Source organism: Suillus paluster (genome assembly GCF_016628075.1).
Source record: "Suillus paluster strain FC165 chromosome Unknown EDB91scaffold_38, whole genome shotgun sequence".
Lineage (NCBI taxonomy): Eukaryota > Fungi > Basidiomycota > Agaricomycetes > Boletales > Suillaceae > Suillus > Suillus paluster.
In genome coordinates this window covers 242,279-258,028 of record NW_024537598.1, presented here as the reverse complement: position 1 = coordinate 258,028, position 15,750 = coordinate 242,279, and the positions used below count along the sequence as shown (strand labels likewise).

Below are 15,750 nucleotides of genomic sequence, written 5' to 3'. Positions count from 1 at the left end.
AAACAAAAATCAGAAACGCGTTGTTATACTTAGTATATTGATGCAAAGCACGAACCAGAGGTCGAATGCCTTACAAAGTGTACTTGGTATCTTCCTACAGTCAACACATACCCCTCAGAAAGTCATCGACACGCTCTCACACATCGGAATCTCGATATCTACTAACTCAATCCGCGCTGCTATTCAATCGCTGTCAGCCAAGTCGCAAAATACTCTCCGAACCATTGGAAAATCCCTACTCACATCATATGCTTATGATAACTTTGATGTCGACCTAAAATCTCAAGTTCCTCAGGCCGAGAAGTCAAATGAATCATTAAAGCACCTCACCTCCGGTTTACTATTTCCATTGGAGCATGGAGTCACCACAGATGACTTAAAGTGCTCAGAGGAGTTGTGGAGACGGTCAATGCTCAATCCCCATGCACAGCCAACCATGCTACCGCCAAAAAGATCATGGAAGGATCTTTTGCATATCCACCTGGAATCACGGGATGACTCCACACCCCAACTCTCCCGACGTGATCAGTTCAATGCCCGGATGTTCTTGTTGGACTTGTGCGAACACGGGCCATTGTACTTTCGTCGTTTTCAATCTGAAGTCCCCGAGGCCGAAGCTGTTGAAGAGATACCATTAATTAAAACACCAATCACAGCTGCACGTGCTATGGACATCAATAACTCAACTGTCAGCGGTAACATTCGCACAGTCATGGAACTACTGGTGCAGGGCGGCGTCTATGATCCTGATGCTGACATCCTTGACAATCCCGACATCTCACAATATGTTATCTTGGTTCATGGCGACCTCGGAACTGGAGAACGGCTGCAGTCAGCACAACTTTGACGATCATTAGAGGCGACTCCATGGAGTCGGTTTCAGCACATTATCTTCATTCCTGGACTGTTCCACCTGAAGATGGCATGCGCTGATGCCATTTGGCGCATCTTCCTGCAGCCATTGGCAGCTCGAGAGGACACAACAAGTTTAATGCGCGATGTAACACAGCTTCGACCTAAGGAGACGGGAACGTACTGCTTGAAGCCAGGATTCCGGCGGATGCACCAACTGATAGGCTATGCTGGCATATGTCGGCGGCTTGATTGTTGGCGAGCTCATGTAGCGAGTATAGATCCAAGTCATGCAAGCCTCGAGGCATTTGCAGCCTCCGAACCAACCCTTGACGAGTTAAAGATCATCGCAAATGAGATAGCGTTGAAATACGTCGCAAATCACAAGTTGCTATGGATGCGCCGTAAGCCTCGAGAGCAGCAGGATATGCAACATGAAAACGCACTCCTACTCAACAAATATTTCCTCCTCTATGAGGAGTTATCTTACTCGATGAACCGCAGAGATATTGGGCGAGTAGAGACGTCTATTGTAGCATGGATTCCAATCCTGAAGGCCACAGGAAAACATAAATATGCTACGCACATGACAAACTTCTTGATCAACACGCACTTTGTTTTTCCTGCCGGCCTAAAGTACGTGCATTTTTGGTGGCGTCATCGATCGAGAGCTGACAGCTTCATAGGCGCACTGTGCGTTACCACATCCTCATCAACCCAAATGGAAAGGCAATGAAGTGGCGAGCAGTTGATTGGTGTGTCGAGCTAAACAACCTGTTTACGAAGGTGAAGAATGGTGGGAAGGGGTCAAACCGCACAGTAGAGCGAATCTTCCTTGAATCTCCTCTAGTCCAGGCCTATCGAAACATTCAAGTCATGGTGCAAAAGAATTTCCTGCACGCCCACCTTACAACGAACCATGCTGCCCCAAATATGACGAAGACATTTGAAGGGTTATCTATCAAGATGGCAGCGCAATCCCCGCATACTGTGGTACTAGGTAGAAAAACGCGTTGCGAGATCCCTGACCTCATTGACAAAGGAAGGGATATGATGGAAAAAGCAGCTCGTGGTGAGAGTACCAATGAATTTAGTGAGATGGATGTTAGAGAAGAGGGGGCAGAAATCGAGGACATATTGATGGAGCTATAGTACGAAAGTTATTACGAGTCTAATGACGAATCTAATGAGATGGATGTTAGAGAAAAGGGGGCGGAAATTGAGGACATATTAATGGAGCTATAGTATAAACATTATTACGAGTCTAAGCTGTACGACTGCCTTGAGCGAGTGTGAGCGTGGATGTGAGTGTTGTAGCATTCTCTTTGTTCTGTCCTGAGCGTGATGGGTGCCTATTGCACACACGATTGCGGGCTACAATAAGTCAGTGTGACAGAAGCCGTCAAAAATGAAGACAACATACCATTATGTCCTTCAAGACTGCAAGCACTACACCGGTTCCTTCGTCTTTCAACAGCGGCAGGGACTGGGGCAAGAGGTTGAGGTTGGACAGGTCCAGGCCTAGTAAGTGGTGTTGTTGTGAATAGCACAGGATGGGGGAGCGGCATATATTTCTTGATAAGAGTAATAACCTCCTCCCCAAAGTTCTCTACATCTGTCCAACCCGTCTCCTTCTTCAAATCAAGGATGTTCTGGATCTTGTGGTGATGTACGCAGTCGACGATGCGATCCAACATAGCGTTTGGCATGACAACAGTAGGGCCGAGGTCGTTGAGGTGATACCAGCCATATACCTCAACTGTCTTCTGCTCACGCCACTCATCTAGTGCGTCTTGGAAGGTGAAGTCTTTTGTGGTCTTCTCGTACTTGGTAATGCGGCAGCGCTGAGGCATCGTTGTTGGTTTTTCAATATGAGAAGTGTACTGGGTAAAATGATCGGGGTGGTGGATATCGCAGCAGATAGTCGGTTGAGAGAGGCAGCACCTTTCACACCCTGATGCTTGCTCGGTGTTGCAGTCCAAATGGTCGGAATCTGAGATAAGTGAGTACCTATTGTTACATCACGCATCACATTTCTCACCAGCAGTGTCGTTATCAAAGCTAATGTCAAAGACCTTCCTGCGGCACATCAGTCCAGTACATTTCTCCGCGTTAATCAGATAATCCATTGATGGATCAAGACTCGGCTTTTGTCGCTTTCCATTATATTTCTGCACAGGTTCTCCAGCGTCCTTCGCCAAGTCCTTTAACCCCTGCAGGCCTGCATCTATGGGAGGTATAACATCCTCATCAGACTCATCAGACTCATTACCATTGCCATTGCTGATAGTCTGCAGTGCGCGGGAATCGCCCGCCTGAGAATTTGACGGATTCACGGCACGGCGCTTCGACGTTGATGTAGGTAAGTTATCACCCTTTCTCTTCCGCGTCGCCTCCCATGCCTTTTTTCTCGCCAGTTTAGCTTGTCGTTCATCATCAAAGTGCTCCTTCTCTGCGAACAACAATGCAGTGCCCAGAAGGCTTTGATCCCGTACTGCACGCCCAAACCACTGCCAAAGAGTGGATAGCTTGCATGATGCTCGCCACTGAATAATTAGCATGATGTCGGGAACATCCATTCCCTGATTGGTAAGTTAATTTGTGAATACGTCTGATGGAACACACTTACCATTCCAAATGAATCTGTTGTGCAGTAGCCCCACGTATCTCCCGATATAAGGTTCGTGAGCTCCGCATCTTTGTACCCTCCTGTCATGTCCGCATTGAACCACTTAATCTTATCTTGCATATTGGTTGGTAAGCATTTGCGCAGGTATAGAGTCGCATTTATGGCATCCGGGATGCTGTCAAAAAAGATCAAGAACTTCTGCACCGGGGGATCACCAACCTTCCAGCCCGTCGGAATGAGGAAAGCAAGATCGGCATAGCTATTCAGTGCGTGTTTGATTTTTTTGACTCCAATCTTGATGTTCGGGCGGTCACTTGAGCGACGTATTGTAATCATCTTGTCAGCATGCATATGGAGAAGTCGGGTGGTACTTGTCAGCGATGCTTTCGTGAGGGTAGCGGAAGTGATCATGATTAACGCATTTGATGGCAGGATGTAACGAAGGCGGCCTAATTCTCGATATTCCGGACGGAACTCTCCCCATTCAGTGATGCAGTGCGCTTCATCGATAACGATACTCACAAGGTAACGAGAAAAAAGCGGGTCTTTGAGAAGTTTTTCAAAGTCGCCGTTCGGTTTCATGATCTGCTCAGGACTAACTGCAATGGCGCGGTATTTCAAGGCTTTGATTGCCTACTGTTATGTGAGTGGTAAGTTTTCCGCAGATTTCAAAGTAACACTGACCGAAAAATTTGCAGCACTAGCAGTTTCTGCATTAATAGCTATGGCGCGGATTCCAGCCTTGGCGAGAGATGTGGCATTTTGTTTACCAAGTAAGTTCAATGGGGTAACAACCAACTGAATGCTATTGACACGGAACAGTAATGGAATCCAGAAGCCCAGTGTCTTCCCCATCCCAGTCCCTGCAATACACAGTACATCCTGGTTGCCTTGGAGAAGCGCACGCGCTACTTTGAGCTGCCACAGACACGGGCGAACACCGAATTTTTGCTCTGTCCGGAGACGGATTTCAGATAACGAGGGCGTCTCATGGAGATTAGGAGCTGTCATCTCCCATATGGGAGCGGGTGTAATATTAGCCGAGGCAGAAAAATGAATATATCAATTCGAAAAGTCGTAACCCTACGCTAGGTGTAAACTGGTTGTTTAGAGTTCTACGGTCACCCATCACTGTGGCTGACCTCTGTTTACAAATGTTATGTTCCAGCCTCCGGTGAGAGTGTGAGGGGAATAAGGTTGTGCTGGGTTTGAATTTTTCTTGTATCATGTGACATATCAAACAAGTATCTATGTCCCTCGGATGTCGCCCTCTACACTCGAACCGGAGGCTGGGAAGGAGCCTGGCCGGTGCCATCCTTTATGCAAAGAGCTGTAAGTTACTTTGAACACCACTAATAACTAACTAAAACAAATGAGTGCGATAAGCCTACACAACTTATCGCACGTGTAAATGTTCTTGCATCGGTTGGCCTGGGTCTTGTTCTGAAGCATTAGTCGGCGCGTAGAGGAGTAGGACTCCTTACAGTGATCATTTAGGTAAATGACTTTCGGGGACTCTGAATGCACTGGCAACGACCCTCACAGAATGGACCGAATTTGTGAGCTAGAGGAGCGTGACATTAAGTTGTTGAATCATGTAGTCGGCCACTGGACGTCGGACAGCCTGAGGCCATGAGAAGGAAATGGATAACACATCGAGCCAATGCCTAACGTGACGGGTATCTCTACGAACAACCAGGCAAAAGTACATACATAAGTAGTTACAGGCCCTGAGAAAAACAATGGGTCCCACCACAGCACAGGCAGCTGCAAGTCGAAATGAAATGACGCTCGGGGACTATAAAAAACATACCCAACACCACCAGCCAACACGAACCCGGGCTATCTCATATCCTCCGTCAAAATAGCTTTGACGCCCCCGCTCTCAGTACGCCCCCCGTCTCTCGCGCGTGCATTGTTCATCCGCCTCTCGTACGGCTCCGCTTCGGAGCTACGCCTCCCGTCATGCACGCTCTCCTCCAACGACCGCGGGAACGGGAAATTCGCCTCAGCCTTCACTGGCACCTTCATCAGCGGCACCGCTGTCTTCTTCGACTTTCTCCCTACCGACTTCTTGCTCTTCCCCTTCCCCGCACTTCCAGCGCTGCTGGTGGAGCTCGTTGATGTCGTTTTCTCAAGTGGAGGCGCATAAGGCCGCTGTACGGATTGCGCGAGAGGAGTGGGTAGCGATGGATCTACCCAGTCATCATCATCATCATCCTCGTCCTCAGCACTGATCTCCTCGAAATCCTCCACGTGCTCCTTCGACTTGTCTGGTTCGTCCACCTCGAACATCGAATTGGGGCCAGGGGTGATCGGCCCTATAGGATCCTCCTCCGTATCGACCTCTGAGCTCTGGCCTTTTATCATAGGAGAGTGGGAGGCAGAGCGAGTATCGAAGAACTGGTCTTCGTTCTCGGGACGTTCCTCTCGCTCCCCGCCGTCGCCGTCAAAATCCAGGTCGATATCTGGCTCCGAGATGGATTCGAGCCCCATGAACTCGTCCGAATCAGATGGCCACGAGGGCGGCTCGTCCTGGATCGTGAATATCGTCTTGTGCTTCTGCATCAACTACTCCTCCCACGAAGAAAACAAAAGAAAAAAGGACAAAATCAACACCAAAAACACCCGTACATATCAAAAAGACGCCCACCTCATTCACACGCTTCCGAAGATCAATCCAGTCCGCCTCATCCTTGCACAAGAACCCAAGCAACATACTTGGATCGAGCCCGCTGAGTGGAATCTTCCGCACGCGGTCGCAGTGGAACGTCCGCAGCTCAGAAGCGGAATACTGCGTCACGTAGTGCTCTGCAACTGGGTCCAGCTCGCTGGCACTCTCCGTACTCAATTCTCGTGGGTCTAGTTCTGATCCTCCCACAGGTATCGACATGCTCGCGGTCGCCCAGCGTGGCGGGTGCGAGCCAGAGGAGCCTGACGCGTTGGAGGACGCGCTGAGTTGATGCTGCAGCGGTGAAGGCGACAGTGGTGCGTGATATGAGAACGTTGAGCTCCCCGTGCGCACGCTTGAGGGTGAGGTAGGTGCCCGATGGTGGGAGGTACGGGGGCGGCCCGAATCTGGGGTCATCTCGCGTTTGAAGTCATGTGGAGGTGCTGGGCGGATGGGTACGGTGGTTCGAGCGTGATGAGGATCGAGGTAGAAGAGATTATCAGCTTGTGAGCCCATAAAATAGTATGAGGAGGAGGGGCGCCCGCCAGCGATTCCCACACTTTGCGGAAAGGTAAAGAGCGCCTTGGATAGATGTCAGATGGTTTCTCAGGTCGCAAACAAACGCTCTGACCTTGATAGTCTCGTAGTAGATAGGATTAACACCGTCAATACCCAGACGGATACCAATAAGTACAAGAACCGCGCGTCCGCCCCAGGCGGCCCTCATATGACGTCGCGGTGAGCCAATGTGCACGTTTGACGCAGCGTACACGTCAGATTGATAAATAACACCATCGGTCGCGACAGAGACCCCAAGGCCAGCTTCTGGGAAGGCATGTACAAGTGTTCTGCGTGTACAGGTCAATCAATTAATTCAATGGAATATGTCAGGGAAAATGAATACTTTATGGCGCCTGCGGCAGTGCTAGGTCCAAACCATTGCCCAACATCTTTTCCCAAATCCTTTCCGGCAAGAGCCATGCGGTGTACGCTGAAAGGTGCTTGAGGGAGAGGCGAGTCCAGGAACCATGTGATGATCTGGACATATGTGGCATAATCATTTGTGTGTACCGGTTGTGGAGGACGACGCCATTCTAGATAATGAGCAATCAAGACGAGTTTAATGGGCTTTGAGGGGAAAGATCACCTCGACCTAGGTGCAAATGCAAGAGGGTGTTTGCTAATAGTGATTGACCTGTGCGGAGCATGCAACCCCATCCTGCATCACTCGTCCAGCCCTTCTCGCCCCCGCCTGGCCAATGCCACTTCTTAGGGCGCGGACTGGAAGAGACAGGTTGCTGCTGCTCGCAGCAAGCCATATCTAACTCTAGAGCAGAAAGTGTGGAGTCGCGTATAGGAGCGAACTGATTACGATATGTTAGCCATATTCGTGACGTAAAATCAGCGTAGAAAACAGGTGGCCAATTGTTGGCAGGGTTTTTGGAAGAGGACGAAGATTGGGACAGAGAAGGGTCAGGCAAGACAGTGGCTGAGGATGACGTGGTAGAACGGAAAGAGGGGGAGCGGCGAGATTCAACGGAAGGGCGGCGGCTTGGGGTAGGAGGAGGTTCGTAACCTGAATGTTGTACGCCAAGTAGCCAGATGGGCTCTGGGGATTTATTAGGGATAGAATCACTATCCAGTAAAAAGCGCATGGCGCGGTCGAGATGACCTTTGCCGTGCTTGGCGGCGGTGAGCAAGGCTGAGTTCTTGGTCTTAGGGGAGGCTTGGGAGGTAAAATTTGACTGAGAGAGTATGGAAGGGAGAGATAGGTCTGTTGATGAGTTTGTAAAAGTATGTGATAACCATCCAGATAGTCGTGTGGGGAGATCCGATATGCGTGTGGATGATGTTGAAGTGTAAGCATGCATGTCAGACATCATGCTGAGAGGGCGTTCTGAGCGATTCCGCAAGCGTGGCATATCTGCTGGTTCGATGATAACAGGTGTTTCGTCAAATGAGTCCTCCTGTTCACTATCAAGGTCAGGCTGCGGGCTGCTTGGCTTGTCTTCTCTAGGATTGTTGTTGACGTTCCCACCACCAAATTTACCGCTCTTTCGCGAGCTGTACTGTGAGAGTGGGGGACTGCTCACGGACGTATAGTTCGATGAACTTGAGCTGGCGATAGACGCGGTGCTAGCAGCTGCGATTGGATCTGTCATAGATTTGGACCTGTCCCGGCTCTGTTTTGCTAGAAATTTAGACAACTTTGAGCTATGCGGAGACGAGGAAGAGGATGAAGATGGCGTGCTGCGTGATTGTCGGCTAGTCATAGATATGTCATGAATGTGGTGGAAGTCGTGGAAAGGGTGTTGGTCGTCGTGGGCGACAGTGTCGAAAGGTGCTTGTGGCTTGTGTTCGTGACGTGTTTGGTTATTGCATCCGCTCCGGACTGTTTTCGTCGGAATCTTGGGTGTACTTCTACGTCTCTTCCCCGCCAGAATGGTTCCCTTTTGGACTTCTCGACTAATCTGCCAGGCGCATGCAACAAGGTAATTGTGAATAATAGAGTCGGAACAATCGTATTTCGAAGCTGACCTGCAGGGATAAATATCAATCAAATTTTCACTCACTGGCAAAATTCTCGCAGTTCACCCGAGGGTGATCGAGCGAGTACTGAATCACAGTATAGTATATTATAAGACTCAAGAGCACTCCCTTCCCAGGCTTTCGTCAAGAGCTTTCTATTCGTGTCTGCTCACAGCACTTTGCACAGGTTATTACTCACCTATTAGGTGCTCTGTACCGAGAAGAATTGCTTGGTTCAAGTTAACGCCCATGCTATTCGCTTTGGCAAATATCATCTCTCGATGCAAAACACATCGCTGCATGTGGTGGCCTGATATGTTTATACTTGGTGATTTGGACATTCCTAAAGGCTAAAGATGCTTATCCATGTCAAGACAATGCATCTCCGAGCGCCTTCGATCCTTGAAACCATATAAGTAAGCATGTCTCCAGCATCCCGGCACATGCCATACGCAACCGCGGCTACCTCGCATCCGATCGCCCAACGAGACTCGTGAGCAACAGTAGTGACACTGCACCAGAAGTATCCACGAATATTCAAATCGGCTCAGATGATCACCGACGTCACGGGGATCTCTTGGGCTTACAAGCAGTGGTTTGGCGATATACGTAGAGCATGCGGCACCTCCTGGCTCTCGTACCGCGATAATTTCAGTGCAGCTGTGCATTCTGATCTGGAGGCAGCCTTCTTCATTCGATCGCCGAGTGCCGAGCAGGGGATTTTCCCCGAAAATATGAAGCACAACAAGAAGCAAACGGATGAAAACTAACTGCAACATCGATACCTATCTCAGTTCGTAGGTTGAATTGTGATTCTTATTGCACGCTCCCCACACTTTCAAATAGCTGACTGGCAGCTTTCAAATCCTACTTTTAGACTACCAAACCAAAGGACATTTTTATGACGATACAGGGATAGCCTAGGAGATAATAAGTGGCTCCTCGCAAGGTGACGAATGCAGAGACGTGGCGTACATGCCAATCCTCGACTGCACCAAATATCTAAAACCAATAGAGTCCCGAAGCCCGTCAATATCCTGTGCATCCCGCTCCTTCCTCTCAATCTGCCCATTCAGATGCTTAATACAAATGCATCCCACCAAACATGGCTGTAGCACCCCAAGTGTTGTGATGCAAACAGCGTAGGAATGACGATGTAGAAGGCGCCAGTTGGATAACCCAGAAGTACCTATGAGACACATTGGATTGGGGCTTGCCCACAGAGTGTCCGGGGTCCCAGCGGTGTTCCGAGGTCGTATATAGCACCGACTGTAGTAGCTTAGTCGTCACTTTACCTTGCCTTGCTATCGCACCCCCATTGTGTGAGGCTTGAGGTCACTCCTCTCGAGTGAGCCCCCTGGCCCACTGCAACGTGCAATCATGAACGAGCCCAGAGATCAATGTGGCTCATGAATCACATTTCCTATTTGTGGCAGTCCGTTAATCAAAGCAACAGCAACAGCTCACTTTAAAGGCTCGCCGGCGAATGCATTGTCGATCCACCCCTGGAGTACCATATATCCAACGTAGACTCAGAGACACTCAGGTTCCTGAGCGTCTCTGAGTACAAAAATGGCAGCGATGATAGATATCACTTACGGCTGAAATGGAGCACGCAGCTGTGTTCATCGTACAAATTGATATGATGAATTCAAGGGCAGTGGGTGCATTGGATGTAACAAAATATCTGTAATGCTTTTACTTCTGATCAGAGTACCTGTTCGTCCATGAAACACTACTCAACCCCTGTATAACTAGGTCGAATTGTCAGGGAATGGAATTATGAAACAAGGGGAAATATACTTCTTTGTGATCCCCGTGCAACGTTTAGCATTTATCATCGTGACATAATGGTTCCAACTTGATGCTGGTATTGCACCCAATACCGCCATACATGAAGGAAGACAAGGAAAGACAGAAGGTCTCTCCAGCCGGCACAGAAATATATTTCTGACATACTCGGTCACGGGGATTTGTCCCATGCAATGGTGGATACAACTCACACTGGCACTGGCATAATAGTGTTTCCCACATATAGGATCGATAAGATTGTGGCGTATTCTTGTCCTTGCAGGTGCAGGTCGTGCTTGAAACCTTATAACAGATCATTGCTGTGGACATCATGAGATCAAAAGAAGTATGACAACAGGTCACACACATAGCATTCGTTCTGTCGATTTGATCATGAGTCCCAGTTTACCTTATCGACATTCGCCAAATAACTCGTACTCATATAATTCGGAAATGCATATAACCACGATGACAGACATACGCCAACGCACTCATGGGCGATTCGTCGATCGCGTCGGCGGCATGAACCTCCATATCATTCAAGAATTCATACACGCAACTGAAAAGCTTGATAACTCGTCCTTAGCGTGCGAAAAGACACTGAGGTGAGAAGCCCGTGGTATGAATTTTACTGCGGTAGGGTGCCATGGGAGGTGGTGTATCATCTGACAAGGTCATTGACAGCACTTTCATTGACAAGAATAGCATCAGCTATCTATACTCTACAGCAAGGTAGACATAGTGAACGGCGATCAACTTGTTACACCTGGAACACGCACCAGAGCAAACTATGCTCACTGTAAATTGTCGTGTTGTTATACCCTTAACATCGCGCAGGGATCGCATGGGGATTTATATAGTAATAGGACTTCAAAGGCGCCTCACTCGGCCAAGCATAACAGCGGTTGGAAGGCACTCCTGGAACCTCCGCATTCGTACAGTCGAGGGGCGGTGGGGGACACAGGTGCCTCCCTTTCCTAGTTATAAATGCCATGCCTCGTACGACCCGAAAACATCGCAATGATTGAGGTTTGCGATTCACGCCACTGTCCCTGACCTTACGTAGTTGAATTGACTTAGGCGAGTTGCTGTATTACCTCTATAAGGTGCAAGCTCAGGGTGTGAGTCGCCACTGTGGAGGCAAGTCACTACACTATCTGAACGACGGTTGAACATACTTAACTGGATGGCGTTCTCCTACTCGTTGATCTTAATGACAGGTATGGAGATACAGGCTACTAGCTATATTTAATTTCCTGGGCCAGTTGAGATAACTTTCGAGAGCGTCAGAAGTATCGGAGACAACAACCCACCGACTTTATTGGCAATCAGGGGCTCTTGAGCCTCGCTCCATTACTTGCTCTCTTCAACTTTGAACCGAGTCTAGTGGGAAAATAAAATCGATTGCTGCAGCGCTGCGTTTTTTGGACGGAGATATCAACATTGACGGCGCTTGGAAAGGGGTCCATTGCTTTATAGGATGTGGTGAGATGAAGCCCGACGCCGAAAAGCCTCTCACTTTTCAAACCAAATAGAAGGAATACAGTAGTTCGTGAATACTTACTTTTCACTGCGGCACAGCTGGTACTAGTGCCAACGTCATCTGGCTGACCTCGGTGACCTTCTCGGACTCCGAAGTGTCAATCTCCACTAAGTCCACTCACCCTAAAAAACACCCCGAGTGCTGCCTGTGCGCAGTACAGTAACTGCAAGTCAAAAGGGCAGTGCTTCATGTGATGTTAATAGAAATCAGGCACGCAATAATATGTCAGGCAATTGCGTCACGGGCCTGGCGTCACCATGAATTACCACGCTTCTCGTTGGAGGCGAACGATTTCGGCCTGCCGGGAGTTGCCAAGTGTGATATGACGCCATGCATCAGAGTAAGCACAAAAAGAGTGGCTTTGGACAAATAAAGCTCCAAGCTCTCCGAGGTCTGTGGGTTAGTACCACTCATCAAGAAGAGCGACCTGTGCCTTCGCGATGTTCGCATCGGTGCTGCTGTAAGCACCACTTACTAAAACACGACTAGAGTCACTCCAGCGAACCATATCCTGTTTGTCAATTTTAGCCCACTTCTCGAAGGTAGCGATGACACACCTTATCATGATGATATAAGAGAATATGAAAAGCACAGGCTCAAGAACTCCTGCGCCAATGAACATAGAACACCACCTGCTGTTCGTGGTGTTTTCTATGCAGAAAGTAAGTTCCTTATCCGTGGACGGTTTCAGGGTTATTCCCAAGGTCGTTCTTTTAGTTACACGCACGATGCATTCACTGATTTGGCTCGATAAAAGTAATGGATGCGATCGGGGAACACAGCCGGCTGAAAGCTAGTTTTCAACTGACATTCGGTAATTATTAATTGGAGGATAGCCTGAGACTTGAGAGTGCAAAGCAGTGCGTTGTGGGAGTTAATTACTCGGCCTGCGCGTCTAGTAGGGTGAAACGCCAGCGTATCGCAGCTCAACTTGTTACTTAATAACTTCTGGAAAACGAAGAGAGAAGGATCGATAACACGTTACATACAAATGAGGGTCAACCTAATATGAGTTCGGGTCCAATTTTAGGCGATGGCAGGACAGTCCTCCTTATAACTCTTGCTTAAAAATCCTCTTTCATGATTATACCCACAAACCAGCTGTCAACGTTAAATTCTACTATTTCATGATTACTGGTTACTCTGTCGCCACCCTGGTGGTCTTCATCATATCCATTGTGTTCGTGATTTATCCAGTCTCTATACCCACCCCTCGACCCATACCCCGTATTCCAATAAATTTGACAACCGCCCCAATTATCGCAATTGCGATCCTATGGGCAGCCCAATGTCTTGACCCTGCAGTCATTCGCGGAGGCATCGTCGGTACAGATGGCGTTAAACCCTACAACATTCTCATCCTCTTTTTTTCCCTTGCCTACATGGCTATCACCCTCGACATCACCGGTATCCTCCAGTCAGCAGCCTTCTGGGTTAGCAACAAGGGTGGTTCGAACGGCTGGAAACTCTACACCTACTTCTACATCATGCTTACCCTGCTGTCAATCATGCTCGGAAATGATCCCGTCATTCTCTCTGGAACCGCCTTTCTTGTTTACTATACAAAAGTCGCCGAGCTCAATCATATCTCTTGGCTCATGTCCGAGTTTGCAGCAGCAAATACAGCAAGCATGGTCCTGTTTGTTGGGAACCCTACTAATGTACGTCTTGATTCCTTATGGTTGATTTCAAATGCAGATGTGCCATATTCCTTAATCGATCATTTCAGGTGGTCATCTGCGAAGGTTTCAGCGTAAATAATGCCGCCTTCACAGCTTACACTATCCTCCCATTTATCGCATGCAGCGTTTTCTGCTTCTTTGCTCTTGGTGGTCAATACCGCGATCCAAAATACGTCCCTCGCAGGTTGGACCACACCGCTGACCTTGACGCCCGCTCGGTCCTTCTAGATCCGATCGGTGCCTGTGTTGGCAGTTTCCTGCTCGCCTCCACGCTCATTCTGTGTTTGGTTGTCAGCTTCTTCGGAATTGACGTATGGAAGATTAGCTTGCCTTTTGCTGTAGCCAAGTTTATCTATGATGTTGCCTGGGACCACTACCGCTTTGCCCGGCAGATACCCATGCTCGGGCGCGGGCAGAAAGGGCCAGACGAGAGTGAAGTGCAGCCAGACGATGGCGTCATGCTGCAAGACGTGCAGGCACTATCAGATCATAAAGGCCGGCATCGTCAACCCACCCTCCCATTACCCACGACAGACAAGGTGAATTCCTTCCCCGAATCCGATCGCACCTTGATCAACCCGTCCTCCTCACCTTCATCCAAGACCCTCATCGCCCAGTGGCGCTTCAATGCCATTGCCCTACACAAACGCCTGCACACCCACTTCCCCACCTTCTTCACCGCGCTCCCGCGGCTTCCTTTTGCCCTTGTACCATTTGCGTTCTCGCAGTTCATCTTAATTGAAGCCCTGTCACACCAAGGCTGGATAGACGTCTTTGCCACGTGGCTGCTACGTGCCACTCAAGGGGATATGTACCGCACCATCTGGTTGATCGGCGTGCTTGGAGTGATCCTGTGCAACATCTCCGGGACGAACATTGGTGCAACGATTCTCCTCACGAAGGTCGTACGTGCAGCATCTCCTATGTTGTCCAATCAGACCATCCGCGCAGCTGCCATTGCACTTGCCGTAGCCAGTAATATCGGTGCCGTGTCGTTCACATTCAGTGCAAGCCTCGCGGGGCTTCTATGGAGAGGCATCCTCAAGCAGAAGGGCATCATCGTATCGCAGGCGACGTTTGCATACTGGAATGCGCTTCCGTTGGTCGTGATGACAGTTGCTGGGCTTTCAGTAGTCTGTGCTGAGATGGCTGTTTTATACTAGGGTCGTCTTCCGGAGGGAACCTGGGTAGTACTTTGTACAGCAAGGTCCCTGGGTGTCGTAGGTCTACGACTGCGCTCCGCGCGGCCCTGGAGGGCAGTGGCAGAACAAGGATATTTGGGCCCCCGCCCCATCAAGATTCAAAAAGGCATGCAAATGTCGAGGGACAAGGAACAGCTGCGCCCCATGTCGTATGGGTAATTTATAAACAGCTGTCCACACGAACTACTAGATCATCGAGTGTTTCGAGTGTTTCTACTGGAATTACTTATGATGTAGTCGATCGATATCTATGTACATGTATTGTATGCTCGCGATTTTCATAAATAAGTAAATACATGTTGAAAAATACAAACGGGTTGCCGCCTCTCCAGGAATGGCGGAAGGCATAATAATGCGCACTAAGTAGCTGTGTTGCGGATGCCAGTAAGTACTATAAGTATGTAGTAAAAAACGTCTCGAAAGCCCATTGCACGAATTAGATGAAATCAGATCTAGCGAGATCTGAGTCCGACGGAACTCCAAATTACCTGGTATCAGGCTCCCGCCCCGTATTATTGTTGCCACCATATTCCTTTCTGGAAGGAACGACTTGTCTTCCTTCTACTTTATTTTTTCGTCTGAGGAGGGGAAATGGAAGCAAAGACTGGCACTGCTACTGTGCTACAACCCTTGACCGTTTGCTTGACTGTGTGAGACATTTTTAAAAAAAATTCCTGCTGTCAGGACTGTTCTGATACTTTCTGATAACAATCTGATCATGACTCCGAAGCTCGCCCACTTTACAATCTGTAACAAGGTTGCAATACAGCATCGCGAATGCGAGCGTAAAGTTGAACAACAACCTGTGCTACACAGCTCCGTGACAGTGATGCTGTGCACGAATGACTGGT

At 48.9% G+C, this 15,750-nt stretch overlaps 5 protein-coding genes across 5 annotated transcripts; 2 read left to right on the top strand and 3 right to left on the bottom strand.

Moving 5' to 3' along the window:
- Nucleotides 1-40: 40 nt before the first annotated feature.
- Nucleotides 41-2,004, top strand: EDB91DRAFT_1337407 (uncharacterized protein; the record flags this gene model as incomplete). Its single annotated transcript, XM_041325577.1, has 3 exons — nucleotides 41-796; nucleotides 920-1,488; nucleotides 1,539-2,004. 3 exons carry the CDS (start codon nucleotides 41-43, stop codon nucleotides 2,002-2,004), a joined length of 1,791 nt encoding a protein of 596 aa, XP_041175719.1.
- A 56-nt stretch (nucleotides 2,005-2,060) lies between these two features.
- On the bottom strand, nucleotides 2,061-4,648 carry EDB91DRAFT_501575 (P-loop containing nucleoside triphosphate hydrolase protein). Its single transcript, XM_041327491.1, has 5 exons — nucleotides 4,166-4,648; nucleotides 3,492-4,114; nucleotides 2,894-3,441; nucleotides 2,276-2,845; nucleotides 2,061-2,226 (listed from the first exon to the last, which is right to left on the bottom strand). Exons 1-5 carry the CDS (start codon nucleotides 4,490-4,492, stop codon nucleotides 2,117-2,119), a joined length of 2,178 nt encoding a protein of 725 aa, XP_041175718.1. The 5' UTR covers nucleotides 4,493-4,648; the 3' UTR covers nucleotides 2,061-2,116.
- A 402-nt stretch (nucleotides 4,649-5,050) lies between these two features.
- Nucleotides 5,051-8,728, bottom strand: EDB91DRAFT_501296 (cysteine protease required for autophagy). Its single transcript, XM_041327490.1, has 5 exons — nucleotides 7,300-8,728; nucleotides 7,057-7,246; nucleotides 6,784-7,000; nucleotides 6,135-6,734; nucleotides 5,051-6,052 (listed from the first exon to the last, which is right to left on the bottom strand). The coding sequence occupies exons 1-5, from the start codon at nucleotides 8,423-8,425 to the stop codon at nucleotides 5,324-5,326; spliced, it is 2,862 nt and encodes a 953-aa protein (XP_041175717.1). The 5' UTR covers nucleotides 8,426-8,728; the 3' UTR covers nucleotides 5,051-5,323.
- On the bottom strand, nucleotides 8,729-9,558 carry EDB91DRAFT_501295 (uncharacterized protein). Its single transcript, XM_041327489.1, has one exon. The coding sequence runs from the start codon at nucleotides 9,458-9,460 to the stop codon at nucleotides 9,032-9,034; it is 429 nt and encodes a 142-aa protein (XP_041175716.1). The 5' UTR covers nucleotides 9,461-9,558; the 3' UTR covers nucleotides 8,729-9,031.
- Nucleotides 9,559-12,982: 3,424 nt separating this feature from the next.
- Nucleotides 12,983-15,244, top strand: EDB91DRAFT_1142076 (uncharacterized protein). The gene is made up of 2 exons (XM_041319036.1): nucleotides 12,983-13,676; nucleotides 13,745-15,244. Exons 1-2 carry the CDS (start codon nucleotides 13,143-13,145, stop codon nucleotides 14,858-14,860), a joined length of 1,650 nt encoding a protein of 549 aa, XP_041175715.1. The 5' UTR covers nucleotides 12,983-13,142; the 3' UTR covers nucleotides 14,861-15,244.
- Nucleotides 15,245-15,750: the final 506 nt, after the last annotated feature.